We start from the raw sequence: 24,274 nt of genomic DNA, 5'->3' as shown, positions 1-24,274 counted from the left end.
AATACGTGACCTGATCAGTTCATAAAGTCAGGATTGCCTAGCATCTGTGTAAAGATAAAATATTTTGAAGATATATTTAACTGAAGGTTGTTTAGTAAAATACACAGTTTCACAAGGAAAAGCCTTTTTTTTTAACCTTTGAGCAACAGGTCCTTTACATAGCTCAGAGTGAAATGGTCTGTCACTACGTGTTCTGGGCCTGAAAACGTGATAGATGTCTTCAGTAGTCTCCTAAATTCATATAGAAAACATTAAACAAGAGGCCTGATTTTGAGACGAGCAGAACCATGAACGTTCTTCTCAATCAGTTCCAGAGGGAGCAGCTGCACAGTGAAAGGCACTGTGAAATTCAGGCTCCCACTTCAGGCACCTGCACCTGGCCTGGTCCCAGACAGCAAGTGCACTGATCACTGTGCCCGTGTGTTGGGCTCCCTTTGACAAACAGCCCCTGTGTCAGTGCCGGGAAGAGCTGAGTTCCTAGGCTGGGTTCACACAGTGAACACACCCAGCACAGCACTCCCTGAGGGCAAACTGCTGCCCAACTTTACCTGAGCTTGAACACATGCTTCTTCTTCTTGTAGTCGACTGCCACTTCGCAGACCGCGTCCTTCAGGCTCACGGGGATCTCGTTGTGGTAGGGGATGCCGGAGGCAGCAGCTTTGGAGTCCTTGTAGAAGCCCATCTCTTGGTTGTTGATGACACAGTACACGTTATGCCATGACCTGGGGCACAGGGGAAACAACAAGGGCAGTTATGAATCTAATGCTCTCACTGGCAGAAGTGGGGAAACCAAACACCATTATTTCTGTAAGGTAACGGAGATTAGTTCAGTGTGAGGATGTGGATACAGCCTACACTGTCCTGTAAACCACACACGGGGAATTCTCTCATGGAAGCACAGCTTTGAGCCAAAAGCACTGCCATTGAGCCACATGGAACAGAGATTTCCCTGTGACAGCACACCAGCCTGTCCTCATTGTGGGAAGACTCTGGTAGATTGGGCACTTTGCATTCTCAGGAGAGAAACCCATTGACCTTTTAATGGCAAAGCTCTGCTGTAGAAGGAGTTCTCACTGTGCTGCGAACTGGTGAATGGACTGTGTGTGAAATCCTTGACTGACACAAACCATGTGCCTCATTCTCCAATAGAGCTGTGAAAATTAATGATTACTGGAAATAAGAGCACCCAGACAGTGGTGCTGGTGGCTGTCAGTGCCTCCAAGGCGCTCTCTGGTGTGAACAACCCCAGTGGAACACAAATCCTGGAGTACTGTACTCATGTGTGATCTCAGCTCTGCCAAGGGCTTCGGCTCCTACCAAACCCCACAGACGTTGCTGTAGCTCAGCTCTTGCTGTGAACATTTTCCTTGTCAGCCAAGTCACAACTCTGGTTCCAAGAGCTTTCTCGGGTCACAAAGGACCCCAGTCTGCTTTTCTAGTGCAGACAAATCTCAGAGCTCTGCCTGTTTGAGACCTGCAGGCCTGGCTCCTTAGGAATGGAATCGACTATGGCACACCAATCATCTCCTGCTCATGCTGAACAGATCACAGAGTAGGTGGGAAGTGGTAATGTGCAAACACAAAATGTCAGAAGAATACGAACATTTCTAGTCTCACACCTACGTGGTTTTCTTTTCTTGTAGTAAGATACAACTTGAGAGATGTGGAATCAAATCCCACTGCTGCCACAAATCCCTCCTGTGCAGTGGGGAAGTCGTGCTATCTCTGTGCCTCGGTTTTCCACCTGCCACATACGGCTAACGCTGCCTTTCCTACCAAACATCTTTAGACTTCCCCACATCCACTGCTCAGCCCTGCAGCCACAGTCCCTGCAGCAGCAGGAGTGTGAGCCTGGGAGGTCTCTGGGAGCTGTGAGGAGACAATGGTAGCAGGGCTGGCGCGAGCTGTGTGACATCTGGGTCAGCCCTCTCGGCCGCCCTGGCACGTTACCTGCTGGAGGCTTTCTTGCTGTGTGTCTCCCACTCGTGCTTGCGGTGCAGGAAGCCCTCCATCTGAGCTGAAGGGATCTCCTGGGTTTTGGCTGGAAGGGTAGCAGCAGTCTGGGCCTGAACAGCGGTCTTGGCTTTGCGGTCTGACGTCGGGGAAGGAACTGGACTGGACTCTTTGGAACTCGTCCTCTGTTCTGCAGCTCCATTGACCATCTCGTTTGTGTCTGCAGTTTCTGCCACCTGGGAACAGTGGAGAGCACGTTCAGCCTGCAGCTCCCAGCCCTGGGGTATCCTGCAGTTAACCTGCCTCCCTGCACAACGTGGCTGTGTATAAACTTTGCCTGGAAAATGACACAGGCCAGTAAGTTCTCTCTCGCACTCCATGGAGACACAGGAGGCCAAGGAAATTAGAAGGTAGGAATGGATTAGTACCCATTTTATAGGTGGAGAGAAGGGGAAATAAGAGCAGATGAACATCAGTGTGAATTTTACTGTGCTTTGCTCTGCTGGTCAATTCGTATTCTTTAACATATTGTTATCCTAAAATGAGAGCATTTGATTCTGTTGCTAAGTACTCCAATGTTTGGAACAGTAACAATCACACTTTCTGCAGACCTAGAGGAACAGTAGAAGTTATACACATCAGCCACCTTAAATACATTTATGGCATTACTGGGGTATTAAAAGTCCATAAAAGGTATTAACTATGAGTCAGCAGAGAAAGATGTCACAATCGCCCAGGAGCATTTACAAAAATGTGTGCAATTCATTTGTTTCTGTAAAAGCTCCTTTCCCACTTTCCCCGTTCCCCTAGTGACACAACAAAATCAAAACATGCAGAAATTAGAGAGATTACACCATGCATTTCATCTCCACCATCCCAGTTAGGATATTGGATTGTAAAGACAAGGGGAATGAGGTCACAAGTCAATTATCGAGGTCTGGTTCAGACTGGCGTTATTAGGTGGGTTGGATTTTGGTTAAAGGAACTGAAAACCACCACAGTCACACAGCATCACACAGCTATTTACCCCCAAACAAAGACAGAACCAAGGCCTTGCCCATCACTTGCTTTGTTGGTCGCGTTGCCTGTCGCACTGGGAGCGATACCCAGAGAGCAGCCGTGACTCCAGCAGCTCTCACTGCTCAAGCTGTCGACGTCTTCAGGAGCCATTCATCCAAAAATCATTTAAATTGGAATCCTAATGGCCATAAGCTTTTGAAATGCAGCTTGGTCCCAGTGTTTGTGTTTTTTTTCCTGTACCATTACTTTGACATCGAGAGCTGTTGGTAGCAGCTCAGGAGTTACACAACCAGTGTGTAGTATTATTATTAGCAAGTTACTAAAGCTCAGTGCTGCTAATGCTCTAGTAGATTACAAACATTCTGGACTGTTTTTATGCAGACAAGCAGGTTTTTGTGAATGGCACAATAATTAGACATTCCCACTTCTGCACATGGCCTGGACAAATCAAAAGCAGCCGAATTATTATGCAACAAACTCAATTTTGCCACCGTTTGCTAGAACTTCTTACACCTGCCCAGTATCTGTTATTGGACCTCACACCTCGTTACCTCACACGTGGACCCGGGAAGATCTGAGTGTCAGCTTGCTCTGAATATGGGAAGGATTGGTTAACTGCCTTTCAGCAACCTAAAGCCCCATAACCCAGGCACTGCCCACTGACACAGGGAGAGGATCCCAGCTCACACTGCACTGCAGTCAGGTCTGCTTTGCTCTGCCCATACAGACGTGTAGCCTTACGCTGCTCCTTCACAATTAGGATCAATCTAAGCCACCAAACCTCCCTACTTGCATCCAAATCTCAACATATAACAAAAAGGTTGGATTGAAGTGGGGGAGAGGGTCAATAGATGAGGCTGAAGATTATCTGAACACTGCCAGAACACAGGTGTTGGAATGAACAACCAGCAAGTCACCCCTGGAACCTCAATTAACCAGGGGTCACCCACGGCCAACAGATCACCTTCAGGAACACAGAGTGCCCTTTGCACATCTTTCTGTCCAGTGACATTCCTGCCCCTCAAACTCTGCTGCAGCCCTGTCTGAGGGACCTGAGGCCTCTGAAGAATTACACAGATCACAGGAACTCATCCCCACAATGAGACAAACTCCCCAGAACCACCTGTCCCCTGCCCAACACCGAGAGCACCGTGTTTGCTGGGTCGATACCAGCCAGACGTGAAAATGTGACTGCCTTGGGGACACCTAAGACCACTAATCTGAGGGAAAACACACCAGCTTCACACCAGCAGCCACTGCACAGCTGCTTAAGGTGTTTCCTGGGAACTAACATGGAATTCAGTTGCAATCTGCAGCCCTGTGGCTTTAAGTGACAACTGCCAGCTTCAATCACACCATCAGACCTGCGACTTCTACGCCCAGTTCTACTGGTTGTCAAAGGGCCAGGAAAAGCCTTCCTGCTGCTCTGTCAGGTTTTATTTCCTTGTCACGTGTTATCTACAATTAACAGAAAACAAGCAAAATAAATGGGAATCACGAACGGCTCTGCCAAGGATGTGTCACCAACACGGAGAGGAAACAGGAGCTGAACAAACTTCAATGGAAACATGCGTGGGACATGCGGAGACAGCGCCGTGGGACAAACCAACAGTAAACACTGTTACAGCACAACAGGGCTCAGGGACACGAGACAGGGCTCTCAAAGGGACTCAGGGTTAGTGGGAGGTGCTTTAGTGGCTACTCTGGAGATACTGAAAGCAGGACTGTGACATGCAACAGGACAGCTGGTGACAATGACAGGAGACACCCCTTTGGTTTTCACAGTGCTTGAAGCAACATTATATTCAGTTCATCAACTCAAGGCTCTGCAGCACAGCTTAAAAAACAGAGATGGATTTGCCTGTTCCAGATGCAAACAGATGACAGGTTGTTCTGGCAAAAGGACCTCTCTAATGCATTAAGCCAGTCCCACAGGCTGTAATAAACAGGTGAAATCTTACACTTCTAGTGTCTAAAATGATGACCTTAATCTATGACATCATTAATTTTTCTTCCATCATAAAAGTAGAATTTTTATATAACTGCACTAATACAAACAAAAGAGTCTCTCTCTCTAAATTACTCCTACATACTAATTTTTAGCCTGAGTACACGTGAAGGCTTCGTGGATGGTGGAGTCTGAAGCTCCAGCTGTACTGCCCTGAGAGCTGGCACACCTCACAGGCACAGAGAGTAGCACTGGTGTGGGAGTCACCAGAGCGTGCCCACACAGTCACAGGAAACTTTTAAAAGCATTAAGAAGCTACATGTTGTTATCCTGACAAAAGAAAAAAAACACGCGTCATGAAGTGGAAAGACAAAAGTACAATTCCTGAAGCACATCCTCTCAACCCCCGTCCTCACGTCACAGGCTCAGCCCATCCAGAACAATCCAGCTGCACTGCTCTGCCACTTGGCAGAGCCAAAAGTCTGACCAACAGCAGCAGATGTGGTGCCTCACCTCAGGCCTGACACAGCTGGGTACACCTGAGCTACTGCAACACAGGGCTCAACAAACTCAGCTAAAAAATCCTCATGGAAGACTGAAGATGGCAAAGATGAACGTGGAAACTCATTATGTATCATGGCAATAAAATACAATAAAATTAAAAAAGAAGCAAACAGGGGATGTATAAGGCTGTGGTAACCAAGAAAATGATGATCTGGGAGTCACCTGCAGGTCCCTGAGATTCCCTGTCACAACTGTACAGAATTTATAAACATTAGAATACACAACAGCTCACTTTGTAATTGAATATTAAAGATGACCCAAAAGGCTTTATTTCCAGAAAGAGGAAGGTGGAACTGCTGAGTTTCCTGAGCACTGGCAGAGTCTGTGTGCAGACTCAGACCTGACTGGGGTGGGCTGTTGGAAAGATAAACTTGTGCTGAAAGGCATTTCCTCCAGGGCCCTCGGTTGGGACGTGTGTTTGCTTTGCAAGAGCCCTGATATCCATGGATCTGAGCCTGCCAGGGACCTTCCTGCACGGAATGTGACCTCAGAGAGCCAGGTTCAGTAACAACAAGAAGTGTCATTTCTCTCACCACTCAAAGCATTCACTGAAACAAGGAGGCTTTGAAGGAAGGGGAAGGAGGGAGGAGCCAGGCCCAGCTCCTGTGTTGCATTAACTCTGGAGACGTTTCCTGGCATTTCCCTGGCTGCACAGCGAGGTGCTTGGCATGCATCCTGACCCCACTGGGACACCCCCCTACCAAGAAAGAACCAACAAGGCATGGAGCATTCCTCCTGCCTCTAGGTAAAATAAAGAGCTGGATCTTAGACCAAGGTATTTTATTTAGTTTTTAAAGCATCACAAGCTCTCCCCAGGGGGCCACGCCCTGCTCTCCTTTACCCCCCTGTCTGTCCAGTGCCTGGATACTGAGTTGCTGTAGTGCCAGCTGGACAGGACTGAGGCCAAACAGGGCCCAGCACAGCTCTCCAGCAAGATCACAACCCTTCATGAGGACTAAACCCCCAGATAAATCTAGATACTGGGTTTTAATGGTTTATTTCACGTTTATTTGTCTCTGCAGTCAATGAGTCCATTCTGCATGGAATGTTATACAACTAACCTTAAGGCTTTTATTTGTCCAGAGTCACACTCCCCCCTCCCTGCCCAGCTCACTTGTGTGGATTATCTTTGGCCTTGTAAATAACTCTCTTGCTAATGCAGCTGATTTAATAATATTGAATAATGCCGTGCTGAGACCTGTTAGTACAACTCGATGCGTCATACCTGTCAGGGTCTAGTGCTCTTCTTCATTAGGCTGTAATCTCAATAATCTCAATTACTCATATAAAGGACGATTTAGCTGGAAAATCTTAATACTATTAGCGACATGAAAAACTCACAGTAAATAACATGAAATAAATGTGTCACCTTAAAGCAACTGAGTGTCAGTTGGGAGATTCAAATAAACAAAGATTAAAGTGAAGCAAATATATCTCCAAGGGGCTGCTAATCAAATAAAAGTCAACTGATGGGAAGGAAGAGAAAAGCAGCAGGGAAATCTGAAGCCAAAAGATGAAACCAGTACCAGTAACCCATACTGAAAAAAGGTGTCTTTTGCTGCAAATGACTCTGTGTCACAGTCCAGACCACGAGCGGTCATTGGCTGTCCGTCTGCTAATAAAGTTTTTGTAGTTTTGGTAGGTTTGGGAGCGGTAACTAACCCGTGGAGACTCCTGGTCTGAGGGCAAACCGTTCTGGGAAACCTGCTCTCCTTTTGTCCCATCCCTGTTGGAGAGAGGAGAAAAGAAAAGAAACTGTATTAAGTTCTTGGAAGTCACGTGTCTTGTTCACCAAAATTCCTACTGAATATTAATTTAAGAAATTTAAGCGAATTCCTAAAATCCTCAGGCCCAACTGAATAAATCCAGTGTGAAGTGAGATTCAAACCAGAGTTCACTGACAGTTACCTTTCAAATAAGCCTCCTCTCACATAAGTAATTTCATAAATGTTAATGTTACATGGATGTGGCTCAAAATCTGTAAGTGATGCTCATCAAAGAAAAAAGCTGAGGTTGTTCAGAAACTGTAACTCATAACCCAGGGGCTGTAAAACCAGCAGTTCTACTTCCAGGCCAGGGACACCTCAGCAGTCACAACACTGGATGGAAAATGGGAATATTCAATTCAGCAGTGAATTCAGGGGCCTGGGAAAGGTCCTGTCCCCATAAACCACCAAGTCTTCTAACAAGGGTCACATTACTAAATCCAACAACTTCCCCTCCTTTCACAGCCCGTTTTCAGCCTGAGGACTCTGTGGCAGAGCCCATGTGCAGTGCAGAGCCCAGCTCACCATTGCTGCTGGGAGTCTGCATCCTCTGCCTTGGGGCCAGGCTCCGGCGTGGGCGGCTGCCTCTTCCGCTCCTCTTCCTCCTGCTGCCGACGCACTTCCAGCAGCTCCAGCTGGGAAAGGAAACGGTTTTGTGCAGTTAAAAGCACTGCCCATTTGTCAGGAGGATTTCTAGAAACTAAAAACACCTCTGTACCTTTTTCTGAAACATAACTGAAATTAAAGTGAATTGGAATGCAATTGGAAGGCAGCAGTCTTGGAAAGTATCGGGCACGCCAAGTTTGTGGCACTGAGTTTGCCAGTGAGGGCACAGAGCATCACACCCTCTGACACTGAGTGGGGCCTGGGCAGCAGGTTATTTATAACCACTGGCCACGTCTGTTTTCCAATTCATTCTATTAGAACAAAACCCAGACAAACAAGAAAACAACCCAAGTTATTAAAATACCAAAAAGTGCCATCCTCTTGTCTGCTTGCCATATACAGAATGAAAATGTTCCACATCTGAATCCCTGAAATGAACCATCTCCATAAACCAGCCTCATTGGTGGAGATGCTGAGAAACTCCAGTTCCTTTTGTCTGCAGCTGTGAAACTCAGTGTGTGTGAAAAACCAAGCCACTTCAATTTTAGTGTCTAAAGCCAAACTGTTCTCCGAAGATGGCAACATGCTCCCAAGCATTAATTACTGACACTGCAGCTGGGCTCACAATGGCCTTTGGGGTTTTTTCCCTTATTGTGCCTTTCTAGGGGACAACACAGCCTTGCACTGGAGCAGTCACAACACAACAAACATTTTTGCCAAGGCCCCCTCCCCACCAGTGTCATCTTTAGCCAAAAATCATTTCAAGGGTTTGGATCTGGGTCTCTTCGCTCAAAACCCCCCTTTTAGAGCACAGCTGGTATGGCAGAGGGCTGCAGCAAACTGCTCAGCTGTTACATCTCCTGTCTCAAGGCAGCTCTTGCTGACTCCCGAGGTCATTTATCACTGAAGCTTTTTCCTGGCAGGTTGCTGAGTTCAAATTCACCAGGGGTTTGGTACCGCTGGGGACAGGAACCCTCAGGCTCTGGGGGGTTGGCTGAGGCCGCTCGAAGAATCAACAAGTGCGGATGAGGTTGGTGATGGTGGGAGTTGCTCCCAAGCCCCAGCCCAGAGGAGTGGCCAGCAGAGGCCCAGGCACCCACCGTGGTCAGCCTTTCCAGCGCTGCAAACCTCTCGTCCCAGGTGGCCGCGGACTTTTCAAACGCCTCGTGCCGCTTGATTAATTTTTCCACTTCGTCCACGCTCTGACCGATCTCCCGGCTGGACAGGTAGGGCTCCTGGCCCAGCAGCCAGGCCTCGGCCACGCTGGCATCCCTGGAGAACTGGTGCACCTCCAAAACTGAGCACAGAGGGGACAGGTATTAGCACCGTTCTCCTGTTGCCTTTGCTTTGAGGAAAAACGCAAGCTAAGGCCCACTTTCATTTATTCTATTTAATTTTGCAAGTTCAGAGGGGGGTTTTTGTTCTAATCTGCTGTATCCTACTAACTTCTGCACAGAAAGCCTGTTCTCTGCTGGTTTTCCCCCTCAGACTGCCCTGTCTAGGGAACAGCTGGACAGCAGCTGCAGCTCCCTTCAGCAAACAGTGTTTCTGTACCTCGGCTGCTTCTCCACAGCGCTACAGTTGCAGGTTTCCGAGGCCCTGTTAAGAGTGTCAGAACTGGGCTGTCCCTGGTGTAAAACTTGCAAAATTGTGGTGTTTACAAGTACACCTTTGTCAGTGAACTGCCCATCCACACTGCACCCCCTCAGGAAATGCAGGCACAATACATGCAGGAGGTAGCAGGGCTTTACTGCTCTCTATTTTTAACAGTGCATCCTTTGTAGAAATCCCTTTGGAATGTGACACCTGCAAAACAGGTAAAGCTATTGCACCGAGCTCCAAATTTGATCTACAGGGCAAGACCTTTGGTGCAGTTTCTTGGTTTCCAATTCTCCATCGTTTACTTATCAACAAGTGGGAGCCTGGCAACTATTCCAGCTCACACATTCCAAGCATTGTAACATAAAAGGAGCTGTGGGGTTTTTTTTCAATGCTCAGAAAGACACAGTGAAGAGAGTCAGATACGGCCCAGCCCAGAAGAAATGCAACGGTGTCCTTACTCAGTCTCAGCCACTCCCATCTGTCTTCCCATTTGTCAATCATTTCTTTTCTCTTTTCCGTGAGCTGCAGCAGCTTCTCCTTGATCTGGGGGGGGAGAGGAGAGGGCAGGGTTGTTACACAGGCATCAAAAACCTGCTCACCCCCACACACTGTGCAGCCAATGGCACTGACAGACACTCTGGGCGTTTGTCAGGAAGTGACTTCAACGGGGAAACAACAGCTGGTTTTCTCTTCCAAGTATAAATAAATATGACATTTGCATTAAAATATCACATTTGCATAAGCATTCAGTGTCTGTTAAAAACTACAGCACCAAGAGTGTTTGATTAAAAGGGTGCAACGGACAAACAGACGTAAACAGTGCAGTCCTGGATTGTATCTTCTGCCCTTTTTACAGCAAACAGTGAAGAACTGCTGCTCAGGGCTGTTCCAGAACCCCTCCCCTCCCTGAGTGGGCAGTGGCTCCCAACGTTTAGTTTTCCTCCCTCCCCCAAAGGGAGGCAGGAGATACACAGGTTAAGCCTCTCTTCTCTGCCTGGACACATCAGAAAACAAATCAAGGCCTTAAGCAGTTGGATATGGTTTTCTCTTAATATTCCCCAGAATTACGCCCTGCAAGACAAACTTTTTCCTGCTCCTCCCCCTCACAGGCCTCTCCACAGCATTCCAGTTCCCCTGTACAAAGTCCAGGCTGTCTCACAGCTGCCCTTGCTCAAGGAAGTCACCTTCCCCTCTCTGCAGAGCAGAATGTACAGAGAAATTCTGCATTCCCTGGGCTGAAAATGACCCTTTAAACCTCGATGCCACCTCTGCTCCCCAACATGAGTTCACAGGGTGAGACTGTACACTGATTCCCCACCCTGAGGTAACACATGTCCCCGTGAACACGCAGATTACCCCTGTGTAGATGACACAGGGCCAGTTTGTCCCCCAGGAGCACAGTACCTCCTCAGAGGCGTAGTGTTTCCTGGCCAGCAGAGACTTGCCCAGCTCGATGCAGGTGGTGAAGCTGTCGTTCCGCGCGTCGATCTCCGCCTTGATACCCTGGTGATTGTTCATGAGCAGCTCCACAGACGAGACATCCCTGAAAAGGAGCAAAACCATGTATTGTGGAGTTAACGGCTGCTACATTTGCAAACAAGTTACATTGTCAAACTGAACGGCAAAAGAATTGGTTCCTAGATTGTCTCTGAGGATCGGGAAGCCTTTCCTCAGGAGCAGCACCATTCTGACCCGAATCAGAGAGTGGATAACCACCCAAATGAGAGACTGGATAACCACCTGAATCAGAGACTGGATAACCACCTGAACCAGAGACTGGAAAAGCACCCAAATGAGAGACTGGATAACCACCTGAACCAATGACTGGATAACCACCTGAATGAGAGACTGGATAACCACCTGAATGAGAGACTGCATAACAAGAGACCGAATCTCTTCGGGCACTGCAATGACTCCAGCAGTCCCAACCCCACACAGAATGAGCTGCTGCCCCACCAGCCGTGACACCAGCTGTGACAGATGTTCCTCACTGACCTGCTCCTACAACCTGCAGCCTTATCTTGCCATGGAGAAGATGGCTCACGTTACCTTGGCTTCTCTTGGGCCTCTATCTGCCGGATGACGTCCTCCATCCAGAGCATGAGGTCCCGCACCATGCTGAAGAAGCGGAACTTGTCTCCCGTGTCCACCAGCCTCACCCTGCGGCCCTCGCAGGCGTCCAGCAGCGCCTTCCACGCCTCCAGCACCTCGTTCTCCCTCTTCTGGATGTCATCGGCCTTGTCCCCGGCGTAGGCGGCCTGGAGCCGTGCGGCATCCTCCTGCAGCTGCCTCACCTGGGGGGGGAGAGACACATCCCTCAGGGGCCATTTCAGCTGCTCCTTCATCACTGCAATGGCTCCCCAGTCACTGTAAATGCAGTTGGTCTGCCAGCACTAAAAGGGCTGTTCTGTTGTTAAGTCAATACATCCCCTGGAGAATATTTTAGACCAGACTGGTGGGTCAAGGGACCCCCAAAACAGCAAAGATTTGCCACTGCCTAAGCCTGCTGCAAAACGTGGTGCCAAAACAAAGTGACTGTTAAATGTCACGGCAAGTGGGGGCCGTTTTCATCATCACATCTCCTTCCCCTCACACAAGTGACAGTGGCACTCAGGATCTCTGTATCCAAACCACTACTCCAGCTGACAGAGGTGATTTTTGAAAAATGTAGATAATGACTTCAAAGAGAAGAAAATTTGGAAATTTTAAGATCCTACTACTATTGGAAATCTCTTTTTCTTTCAAACACTGTCTTGGGACATCAAATGCTAATTCTTGATTGTTTCACATATTTTTTAAGCCAGGAAACATTCTATTAGCTCTTGCCTAATAATTATTTTTTTTAACATCAAAACAAACTGCCTTCTAGCTACAGGCACAGAGATCATGCCTCTCATAATGATCCATCTCAGTGCTCTGGCTGTTCCAGCCAAAAATTACCCTAAATGCTTTCCCCACAGCTCTCTGCTATGATTACATATTCCTTCATTTAAGGCTTGATTATAATTACCTTTTTGAGAGACTGGGATTGATGTTTTGTGAATGTCGCCCATTTTCTGTGTAAAATCTACAGCTTCAGAAAGTAAAACACTTGGAAAATCAAATGCTTGCTCTCTCCCCTTTATTCTAGTGCAAATTGCAACATAACCAAGAACTGGCTGGCAGCTTGGTCATAAAAGCTCTTTCCTGACCTACTGGGATAAATGCAGTCAGTTGTAATTCCTCTGTTCCTTAAGCAACTCATTCCCTTCCCAAATTCTCATTCTGGCAGCTGAACACTGTATTTTGGTTTAGAACCCCCCATGTGCTGTATGAGCAGCTGCTGCCTTGTACTTAACATATCTCGACTTCAAAAGATTTGGAATTAGATCAAGTTTGGGTGCTTTTAAAAATCTTAGCCTGGACTGTGGACTTTAAATCTCTCCAGACTGCCTTTAGGAAGCACCAGGAAAGGCCATATTTAAATCAGAATGCCCAGTCTCATAATCAAGTCAGAAAGCCTCTGTGCAGATCTTTAGACTTCCTTTGCCTCTCAGAAAGACAAACAGTGCCTGGCACAAGAGGGTTTGGTTGGGGCTTTTTGGTGTTTTTTAAAACAAAAAAACCCAAACCAATCAACCAGCCAAAAAAACTCCAAACCTCAACAAACCAACCAGGCTTATGCATTCCTTCATACTTGTAGCTTTAAGTCAACACAGAAGCTCTCTGCCTTTATCATTTCTTCTTCACCCAAGGGCAGGAAACGGAGCAACGTCAAACAATTGCTGCCATGTTCAGAAACCTGTGTACTTACAGATGGCTCTTTGAGATAACCAACCTAAGGCACTGACAGAGAAGCAGACAGGTGTAGTTATTCCCACAGCAATCCACTCGGGAAGCAGCTGGCAGTGCTCTGCGTCCCCGGCACGGAGGGGCCAAGGGCAGCAGTAGAACTGCCCCGGTCAGGTTCCCACACCCCCGCTCCCCCATCACACACCTGGGTGCCCAGGGCCTGGATATCGTGCTCGAACGTCGTGTGCATTCTCTGTAGTGTTTCCACTGTGTTTTGGTCTCTGCCAAGCTCCTCAGGCAGTTTCTTGTGTTTGTCTTGAATACGCCCTAAGATCTCCTTGGCATCGTGGTAAAATTTGTGCAGTTCGTAAGAGGCTGCAAGGATTTGTGTTCTCGTGTCAATGAGCTCCAGGAGGTCAGCCCAGGCCTCATTGAGTCCGTCCTTCCACTCTGCAATTGTGGCAGCATCTGAGTGTCCAGAGTTGATGAGTTCATCTGCCATGTGGTTCACAGTGTCCACACGCTCCTGGCCAATGTTTCCGGTGTCTCGGGCGAATTCCCGGAACCGCTCCTGCAGCATCTGGAGGGCAGAGCAACAGTGCTGCGGTTACAGAGTGACCCTGTGACGGTCTGCAGTGACCACTCGGTGTGTGCAGCACCCAGGGAGGGCAGGCCGGCCTGCGGCACCTCCAGGAACTCACCGTGACGTGCTCGTAGTCCTGGCCCAGCTCGTGGGATCCTGCCACCACCTCCCTCTCCGCAATCCACTGCTCCAGGTCGTCCACCTCGCGGTTGAGCTGGAACAGGCGGTGTCTCTCGTCCAGCTTGCCCCTCCTCTCCTCGGCCAGGTCCTTGAGGCCGGCGTACAGCTTGTCCACCTTGGACTGGCGCATGCTGATCCGCTCGCTGGAACACAGGGAGCCCTGGGTCTGCCCCGGGTCTGCACTGTGCTCACAAACCCACGGCAATGGGGGACACTGCCTGGGACGAAGCCCTCCCTCGGGGGATTCACCCACAGAACACACATCTACTGCATGCAGGGCTTGGACTGGGACACGCTGGACCAACCCTCTGCTGGCAGAGGTGACTGCAGTAGCTGGAAAACTTGTCTGTCCTGTACTAAAACCCTCTGGCTGTAGAGAGAGAAGAGCTGGGAACCAAGCTCTCCGTTTGTCTGGCCACAGACCACAGCAGTCTTCTCCCAAAACTACAGTTAGGATCTGGGCTGCTGAGGCGGGGCAGTTCACTCTCATTTAAACTCTGCGTCCAGGTTCAGCAGCACTCATGGGTTTCTTATCCCTTAAAGTTCAGCATTTCCACACATCATTAATATTTCTACTTGCTGTCTCTTTTGCCTGTATTTGTCTGAACCACACAGCCCCGTCAGAGTGCCTTCCCTCTGCCTTGCAAAGTTGGTGATATTATTCCAGTACTCAGACAGCTCAGCCAGGAAATCCACTCTCATCAGAAATGATCACGACCACAAGAGAGTGCTTTTGAGTTCAGTGACAACCTTCCACCGGGGGCAGAGGGTGTCTGTCCCAAGCCAGTCCCAGCCAAGGCAGAGCAGTTACACACATCAGCCTCAGAGTGGAGTCAGCCTTGCAGCTGAAGCCAGTGCAGAACTCCGTGTGCTGAGCTGCAGCTCCTACAGCAAAACAGTTCTAAAGCTTCCTGAACCCTTCTCCCCCAGGGAAAGCCGTTTATGGAAGCTGAGATCAGTTTACCAAAAACAAGATGTTAATGTGCCCATGTTTAAAGCATCTGACTCCAGGCTCTGGTTCTGCTGGAATCTCAAAGAGAGGAGGCAGATTTTGGGGAGCACTGCAGGAGGACAAATGACTGTGACCTTAGGGGCTGGACCTGAAAGCTGGTTGGAAGAGCCAGTCTGGACCTTGTCCCTCAGGACTGCTAGACCTCCATAGGTTGAGCAGTGCTGGCAGACCTGGCACTGCCAGCCTGCACAGGGGCACCACAGGCACTGGCTGAGGGTAAATCAGCAGCTGCACGTACTGACCCTGTCTCTGGCCAAATCAGGGTGGTCCAGCTTGCACCCTGAACTGAGTGAGGCTGAACTCCTCTTCTGAGCTACTTAGGCTGTGCTGTGGTCTTTGTGGGTCAGAACAACCTAGCAAAGGGACTGAACTACTGAAAGAACTCATGATCCAATCAAAAATGGCAGTTAATACCTTTCTGGGTGGTTGTCTGCCACCAAAGTTCTGCTGGTCTTTGAAAGCTGGTGTACAGTTTCAGCATAGTCTTCTACAGCTTGTTCCAAAATCTGGTGTTTCTTCAGCATGGACACGGCACTCTGTTCATCCTGTGAGGGGACAGCAAGTGACAGTCAGGCCTCCACTCCACAGAAAGACACCACACAGCAGGTTCAGCTGGGTGTGGGAGCAAACAGTGATGGCCAGGGAGAACTACAGGGACCTACTCCCACGTACAGCCTGAAGACAAGTCATTCTGCTGGTGGTATATAACAGTGGTCACAGCAAATGGTACCCACAGACAGCAAAATAACAGTGAAAGAGAGAATGCAGCAGCCCCTCTGGGATGCAGAACAAAATGACATCAGCTGTGCACTGAGCAGGAGGAGTTTCCTCTTCTCTGAAGCTCTTTGTGTGTTCCTACAGCACTGGTGACTGTGCAGGGCTCATAAACATGGAATAGTTTTAGGCACATCACTTGTCAGGCTTCTCAGTGACAGCATGGGGCAAAGAAAAGAAATCCTATGGAGCCCATGCCAATGGATTCTCCACCAAAGCATCTGGAGAAGTTCCAACAAAAACCAACCATAACTTCACTGTTATGACAAAGAAAAACAACCTCCAACTCTCAGTGTTAACTGCTATTGTCAATAAGTCTTTTCATTAGAATATTTTGCATAATGAACTGTTTGCATTAATACTCCTTATTTGCATTGCTTAGATAGAAAAAAGAAAACAAGCCCTTCTTAACTGGAGACTGAACACCCACAGAACTTGTTACACTGACACAAAGCTGAGCTTTATTTTATCAGGGCAGTGAACAGAGTGCATTTATGTCAACACAAATAAGATCCAGCACTAACACCGCCTTGGAAAGCAGGAGTTCACGTCCTCTTGGGTATGGTGTGATGCTGTGCTGGTCTCCTGTCACTGGTAGTCAAAGCTGGTGACAGTGGTACCAGGCCCCGTTTCACAGCCAGGTGCTCTGTGCTGGCCTTCAGAACTAACACTGAACTGGACCCGACTGGGCCACACTGGGAGTTCCAACCTTACAGCCAAGGCAGCAGAGTTGCCATGCAGAGTGTGAGGATGCTTCCCTGGCTCTGTACAGCCAGGCCTACCCTCCACACTGTCAGATGTATAACAGACAGAAGTGACAACCACTCGAGGTTTCACCAGGAATTCAATCTGGTTCTGCTGCCATTACATGAGTAGTGCCATGTTAAATCACACCACCTTCCTCCCTCTCGCAAAGCAATCGAACCCAGCCTGGTGTTGCTGTGGAGCTGCTCACCTTGGCCTTCTCTTCTGACATCATGTAGAGCTCCTGCTCACTCATCCAGGCCTCGGCCTCGGCCGCATCGAAGTAGTACTGCTGAGCCCTGTGGGACTCCTCCAGGCGCTTGTGGCGCTTCTCTGTCTCCTCAATGAGGAGGTTCCACAGCTGCTTCAGGTCTGCCAGTCTCTGCTGGATCACTTCAGCATTGGGGCTGCTCTCTGTGATGATGTTCTGACTCCTCTCAAAAATGTCATCGATACGAGGCTGATGGCCCTGGATTTCTTTCTGAAGGGTCTGCAAGAGAGAGAAGTTCACTGGTGAGACAATGCACCAACAGAAAGGAAATGCAAGTCAGGGGCAGCAAAACACACCCCATCAGCTCACATGGGGCTGTGCCACCACCTGTGGGCACACCACAGCACCCACTGCTTTACTCCAAACCTTTCCTTCCCAAATTAGTCAGCACTAAGGAGAACCAGCAAGTGTGGAGCTGTAACAGCACCGACTTACCTGGTTTTTCTTTATTAGTAGCTGCACAGTCTGAAGGTTGTGTCCATGATCAGTAGATGTAGCTATGGGCATCCTCTCTCCGACCCACAACTGCAAGGGAAAGAAGAGCAGCACACGTGATTTCAAACCACCCCAGGGACAGGGAGGGCAGCAGAGGGAGGATGCAGAAAGCAGCAGCCCTCCAACATGGCCAAGAGGGTTCCTCCTGGGATAGCCCTTCAGTAGGTGTGGCATTTTCCTACTGTGGGGAACAGGATTTCCTCCATACTCACAATTTCATCTTCCACGTCCCTGTTGAACTGGTGGATCTCTTTGGAGGCCAGCAGGTTTGCTTTTCTCTCATTCAAAGGCTCCAGCAACTCCAAGAATTTCTTTTCTACAATAAGGCGTTTGCCATCGACTTCATCTGTGCTCTTGCCCTCCTGGCTCAAAGCCCTGGCCTGGCTCTGCAGCTCCTCGATCTCCTTCTTACGAACATCCATTTGATTCTCCAGCATCTAAACACAAACATGGCAAAAACATCCTGAAAACCAGGGTAAAAGCAGTTGGTACAGTTAGGGCCCAGCAGCAGCTTCCTCAGAAGGAGAACAGATGCTAACCAGTGAGGATTCACCACGTTAGTAATTGTTGTAGCATTCACATTGCAAGGAATGAGGCTTAAACAGAGATCCACAACTGGGAGCACGCACTGATCCCCTCAGCTCTGCCTGCTGGTTAAAGTGGTCAGTTTGGCAATGACATAAATGAGTTGTTCTATCGGTCAGGGTACCCTGAAACACTTGGGAGCACACTCAGCTAACTGCTCCCCGCTGACCCTGCTACTCCTTGCTGCCTTCACAGCAGGGAACCAGGGACAAGTCTGAATCACAGGCAGGCAGCCATGTGCAGAGAGGGCATCGAGAAATTTGTTTCTGTGTGTATGTCTGGTTCTTCTGAAAGATACTCGAAACAACGGGAAGAAAGACAAGCAAATAAATTCTGTTCTAAACTGAAAGGCTCCCCCTCCTGTTCCTTTGAGTGCAGCATCTGCTGTCTGCCCTCTCTGCCCCCTGTGCTCTGTTTACCTGCTGCTTCTTCAACAGGATGTTGACACTGGTGAGGTCTTTCCCGTAGTCGTCTGACTGAATCTGGCTCTCTAAGCCATTGAGCCACTTGTCCAGGTCAGCACAGCTTTGGGTGAAGAGCTCGGCCTTGTTTGCGTCGAACAGACGCTGAGCCTTGGTCTGGGTCGTGGATTCCAGCTCGTCCCACATCTGATGGAGACCCGTCAGCTTCTCCTTCACCACGGCCTCGGTCTCTGGTTTCTCTGCAATGAGCTGCATTCCCTCCTGCAAAGCAAAGAGCATCAAATGGTACCTCCTCACAGCACTCACAGCACTCACAGCCCGTCAGGACAATTATCCTGATTAGGGAGCACTCCGGATCCCTCATCTGCTGCCAGCATCAGCCACTCATTTCCTATCTCCAATTATCCAGTGACTCCTTCCAGAGCATCAGCCCCCAGGCCCCTGTTGCCTGGAAGAGGTTTCTGGGCACTGGGAAGGCCAAGCAATGCCTCCTTTCTCTGCCCTGCTGCACATGTTCCCTGTGGGAGCTCCTGGGGACACGGCTCAGGGGGGGTGGAGCAGGAGCTGCACACACTGTGTGTCCAGCTTTTGGGGGCCTTGTCATGGAGAGCCACGGGGACCCAGGGTAACACTGGGACAGGGAGCTGGTGGCCCCAAAACTGGGCTGTGTCAGTGGGTTACAGCAACTACCAGGGGACTAAGCCAGAGAGGAACAAGATTCCTCAGGAAGCTGGAACCCTGTACCCAGCACCAGCAGGGCACTTGGACGCCTTTTTGCCTTTACAAAATTGCATTAGTTTTGGAAATATTTTCTTTATTCTAATTCTCCCTCTATCTCTGCACCTGGAATGCTGCTCCCAACCCAGCACATTCAGTGTGAATGTTAATCCAGGGATTGTCACAATTCTGGTCCTTTGCTGCAATCTGATTTTTCAGAGGCAAAGGGGGAGGATGTATTAGCATCACTAAAAAAGAACTTTCAGTACTAAGAGCAGCCTCTTAATTACACCATTAAAGGGTATTGCCATTTGTAGATCAGAGAAAAGCCTCTAATGGGATATGGAGTGCCAAAGTGGGAGAGGAAATGAGCAATTAAGCTAACTTACACTGAACAGAAACCCACTGTCAGAGCAAAGAGGAGACCTCAGTGTTCCAGAGCTGTGCAGGAGAAATGGGGGGGAAGTACAGCTCATCACAGTGTTTTAAAGCTTCAGAGTAACTTGATACAGAGCTGTGAATCTTAATTAATCACAAAACTGGCTGTACTTTACCTCATGCACTACTTTTGCAAGGGGAAAGAAGCCTGGTTTAGTCCTGAATGAACAAGAATCAGCTTAGCAACACAGGAGACTAAACTCAGCTATTCCCCTACATTCCATTATTTCCTAGTGCTTCTACTCTGTTAGCTCAAATCCCCACATGTGCCCTGTTTACCCTTGGGGTATGAAAACCAGGCTGTGCTTTCCTCCTGACAGATAGGAAAGACCAGACAAATTAAACTGGCACCTTGTCCAACGTGAGTCTGTGAGAATGGCTTGGATGAAAACCATTTAACATGAGAGAGGAATAAACTGGGTCAGCTGGAGACACAGTGCAGCAGAAATCTCCTTTAGCCTTCCCTGGGGGATGACTCAAGAGCCAACTCTGCAGAAGAGCAGGTCCCATCTTTGTGCACAGCCACCTTGGACAAAAATGAGGGCATTTTTTGGGTGTTCTTTACTTACCTTTTCAATCTTCTCCAGCCACTCTTTGTTGGATGCAAGCTCTGCCATAAACGCCTGGTGCTTCAGCCACTTGCTGTGCAGGTTCCTTGCCTCATCATAGGACATGTCCTGGGCTGTAAGCATCTTTTCATTGATCCAGAGGGAGAGCTGGAAAGGAAAACACATGAGGGTTTGTGGGAACACTCCTAGTGTGAAATAATGGGGGCCTGTGGAAACACTCCCAGTGTGAATTAATGCAAAGTATCAAAATGCCTCCGGATCAAGGACAAAGAGACGCCTCTAGAGAAGAGCTGTGTAAGATTCAGAGACTGCTCTTACTCAGGGTTTTACCCAAGGTTCAGTCAAGGATCTGCCTCTAACAGTTGAATGTAAAAACCCATCTGCAGTGCATAAAGAAGCCATGAGTGCAGCAGAAAGGACTCAACTCCGTGATAAGCACAATCACTAAGGTCTCACCCAGTTCACCAGCACAGCAAAGGGACACGTGTCCCACTGGCTGGTCCCAGGGTACCTTCAGATCACTTTTTCCTCTCAGCATTACTCAGTGTGTGACTCAGGGGCAGGAGTGTCCCACCACACCATGTGGAGCCTTCCTGATTCCCTGAGGACATGGATGGGGTGACAGCCAGAAGGCAGTTCCAGAACTGACCAGAGCCCCAAGGACTTCCAGCTTTCCACGGACACTCTGAATGAGAAATCCCTTATTTCTACTCGTATCAAAAGTAGAGATGGTTTTGTACCATTAATTCACACCACACTTGTACCTCTTCCCCACAGTCTTTCCTCTATTTAGCTTTACATACATAATCTGTTTATTTGTCCAGTCTCCAGCAGGTTTTTGGTATTGGAGACTTTTCTTTCCCCATTATATAAAATCCAAGATGGTTTTCTTTCTGCAAATACAAAGGCACTGAGGACAATTTCCATATCACCCCTAGAGCAAACCAATACTTTAAGAGATAGTTTATTTGCCAAGGGCAAATGGAATGTGGAAATGATCCTAGCAGCCAACATCCCATTTCCTCCCAGAGCCAGTCTGACTGCTTCATCTGTCCCTTAGGTGTGGATAAAAACCACATTCACAGGAATGCTCATAGAATCTGAAAAGGTTCATTTTCTGCATATTTAGAGTGACCCAGCCAAGTGGAAAATGTCAAAACAAATCTCAGCTTGGTTTCCAGAACACCACTTGGGAGAGCAAGCAGCCCAAAACCAGAGCCCTGGCCTCCACTGTGTGCTCAGGACACAGGGCAACAAATTCCACTGAGCACTCACAACCCTGTTTTCAATTGTCCCTTAAAAGCACCATAAGTTCCACAAAAAGGCAAAACTTATCAGAGAAAACAGAGAAACTCCTCATTGGATCTTCCCATCCAGTCTCAATAGAAAAGTGCTCATGTTAATGAAGACCTCTGTAGGCAGGGGTTGATGTTAGAACAGGCTACTGAGCAGTGCAAGGCTACATGGAGATTAGGAGCTAACCCAGAATTAGTGGTTTCACTCCTGCCTTTCTGGGGAGCAGACAGCTCCTCTGCCCTGCAAATTGCACTGCTTGGCTTTCACTGTTTGCTTTTACTTGGCCACAGCTTTAGGGCTCCCGGGGATTTCAAAGTGCTTCCCAAGGAGAGGCAGCACTGTCCTGTGACCAGCTGGGGGGAGGATAAACCCCTTGTCTCTGCCTCTCACAGTGTTGTTCTGAGGGCACGGAAACGCAGAGACAGTATTTAAGGGCTCACTATTAAAATCTGGATTTTTGCAAACCACAGGCACGGGAAGTCAGTACCTTCCATGCAAAAGCAGATTTTTAGAAAGTAACACAATTCCTTGGATTGCCTGAGATTGACACTTGGAGCCTTTATTTCTCCAGAAAACCCTAAGTCAGCTGTTAAGGCCAGCAGAGCATTAGGCTTCCTCCCATTCTTTGCAGCTGTCCCAGAGCCCTGTTCCTGCTCCAGCTCCCCCAGACTGTAACACCCTGCAGTGCCAGCCAGGCACGGAGACAAACCCCTCCTGACCCTGGGAGAGCAACAAGGGCAGGGGAAAGGGCCCTGAGTGCTGCTGCCCTTCCCAGACCCTGCCCAGAGCCAGGCTGGCACAGCCCATCCTGCTGGGAGAGGCTCCCATGGCCAAACCTGCCAGCACATTCCAGGAAAAAGCCCTCTGAGTGTGGAGCCTTGCCAGGCCCTTCACTGGCGTCCCCAGGGAAAGGAGCCCAGACAGTGCCGGGACTCCTCAGGGAAGAGCAGCTGGAAACTCTTCGAAGGTGAGCTGAGAAAGAGCAGGAAGGCAAAGAAAGCTAAATGGCAACATTTGTCAGGTCCTCTCCTCTCAGGATTTCCTGCTGTCACTCTTCCACTCACTCACAAATTTATTTAACACATTCATATTGACACTGCAAGGGACAGCCAGAGAAGCGGCGCCCCAGGATTAACCTGTGACAGTGAATGTGACTCCCAGCAACACAGTCTGCTGTTTCCCCTGCCTGTGACCCCTCAGGGAAGGTTTATCACTGCTGAGCTGCTGGCAGGAGCATTATCCTGTCACTCCTGAGCCCCACTGACCCTGCTCAGGGCCTGGCCCAGAGCAGCAGCAGGAAGGACGAGGGGCACGAGACCACTCTTATAACAACACCCAGCCTGGGGAGGAAAGTGGCTGCCCTGGGAAGGAACACTGCAGAGAACACTCTTCCTTTCCTCAGGTTACAGAGGGATGGACACTGTCCCTCGGGGCAGGAAGGACAAAGGATCACTGCCAGGTCACACAGGGACTGTTCTCAGCCCCTCAGGCAGGGCTGACCACAAAGCCAAGGCGAGGTGTTCCCATGTCTCCCCTCCAGCCCACAGCATAGTGCTGCTCCATCACGCCCAGGGAGGCGTCAGCAGCACTTTGTAACTGTGCTGCTGTAAATCCTGAGTCTCATTATGGCTCAGCCTCCTCAGGAAACAGCCCTTCCATCATCACCAGGCCCAATGCTCTCTCCAGGAGGAGTGGAGACACTGGTGACATTGGGGTAATTGTGAGTTTGAACTGTGCAGCCCAGACAGCCATGCTTTAGTGGCTGCAGAGGAGAGGCATTCAGGCAGCCAGCACTGGAGCTTTCACCTGTTCCTTTTTCTTTCAGTGAGAGAGGGGTAAACCCAGCTCCTGGGGAACACATCCACGCTGACTGGGAGGCTCTAGGAGAGCTCCAGGAGCCAGGGGGATCTTTGTACCAGAGATGGCACACAGGAAGGAAGAAGCTGCTGCTAATAACAGCAGCGTTTTTGCTAATCTGTCATGTTTTAACTACCAAGGAAGGAGCTGAGGGCAAGCTCATGGCTGGCTTACGCAATGCAGGGACACAGACTGCACCCAGGCAACCACCCACAACACCACTGCCCAGTTCAGGAGAAAACCTCCCAGAAAAGGCCCTTTAACATCAGCCAGGACTGCAGGAAATAACCTGAACATTACTTGATTCATTCCTTGTGCTAGGACAAGAGCATTCTGAACCTTGAAATGTTGTCTTCGGTGTAAAGAGTCCATATAAATCATGGATACAGTTTCTTTTTTCAAATGTTATAATATTTAACTGTTTTAAACACATGAAAACTATCAGGTAAATCACACATTATAAATCACACATTATAAATGTGATTAACCCAGCTTAATCCTGCTCCCCTCTTATTCCTAACCTCCTATTCTTCTGACTAATGTCTGGGAGAAATCACTTGGAATCTCCTTCACCAGGCCACATACACCTGTAGACAAAATTCTTATTAACTGCAGTACTAATCCCCCCATATTCCACTGATTATAACTTATACAACAGCAGAAAATCTTCATTGCTTTTTGCAGTTTTCTATGTCTTTAGCTCACATGACAAAAGAAATTCAGTTCACAAGAGGAACCAAGCATTTATTTTTGCAGGGTTTTTTATGTTTACTCCACACTAAATATTACTGGATCACTTGATTGCAAAATGCTGAGCCTTCCAGTCCTCATAAAACATGGAGTGAATGCCCTTCTGCAGGATGCAGCTTTGAGCAATAAAAGTGAAAAGACATGATTTACCTCTTGACAATCCTGAAGGAACTTTTGGAGGTCCCTGTTATCCTTCAGTCTCATCAGAAGTTCACTCGCTGCTTCACGGTTCTTCCTATGTCTGGTCACAAAAAAAAAAAAAAAACAGCAGAGAAAAGAACTTAAAATAGGCATTTCATGGAAAACTGTGGGTTTCTGGAGGCTCTTTGGGTCCCAGGTGCTGAGTATTTT

General features: G+C 48.7%; 1 protein-coding gene across 7 annotated transcripts in view; it reads right to left on the bottom strand.

Moving 5' to 3' along the window:
* SPTBN1 (spectrin beta, non-erythrocytic 1) overlaps positions 1-24,274 on the bottom strand; it is a 115,563-nt gene that overhangs the window by 2,523 nt on the left and 88,766 nt on the right. For 6 of the 7 annotated variants that reach the window (XM_032682299.1, XM_032682301.1, XM_032682303.1 and 3 more), the window contains 17 exons: positions 24,074-24,164; positions 20,021-20,167; positions 18,294-18,557; positions 17,502-17,726; positions 17,230-17,319; positions 16,735-17,013; positions 15,420-15,550; positions 13,932-14,136; positions 13,436-13,810; positions 11,509-11,753; positions 10,864-11,002; positions 9,918-10,002; positions 8,958-9,154; positions 7,777-7,886; positions 7,148-7,211; positions 1,951-2,189; positions 549-722 (listed from right to left, as the gene is read on the bottom strand). In XM_032682299.1, coding sequence (XP_032538190.1) covers positions 549-722; positions 1,951-2,189; positions 7,148-7,211; positions 7,777-7,886; positions 8,958-9,154; positions 9,918-10,002; positions 10,864-11,002; positions 11,509-11,753; positions 13,436-13,810; positions 13,932-14,136; positions 15,420-15,550; positions 16,735-17,013; positions 17,230-17,319; positions 17,502-17,726; positions 18,294-18,557; positions 20,021-20,167; positions 24,074-24,164 — 3,060 coding nt within the window. Of the gene's footprint in view, positions 1-548; positions 723-1,950; positions 2,190-7,147; positions 7,212-7,776; positions 7,887-8,957; positions 9,155-9,863; positions 10,003-10,863; positions 11,003-11,508; positions 11,754-13,435; positions 13,811-13,931; positions 14,137-15,419; positions 15,551-16,734; positions 17,014-17,229; positions 17,320-17,501; positions 17,727-18,293; positions 18,558-20,020; positions 20,168-24,073; positions 24,165-24,274 lie in introns of those variants that run through there. The other variant, XM_032682307.1, reaches the window with a different exon arrangement.

The sequence above is a fragment of the Chiroxiphia lanceolata genome, chromosome 3 (assembly GCF_009829145.1).
Source record: "Chiroxiphia lanceolata isolate bChiLan1 chromosome 3, bChiLan1.pri, whole genome shotgun sequence".
Taxonomy (NCBI): domain Eukaryota; kingdom Metazoa; phylum Chordata; class Aves; order Passeriformes; family Pipridae; genus Chiroxiphia; species Chiroxiphia lanceolata.
Note: the sequence above shows the minus strand (reverse complement) of the source record. Positions and strands in the feature narration are given on the sequence as shown.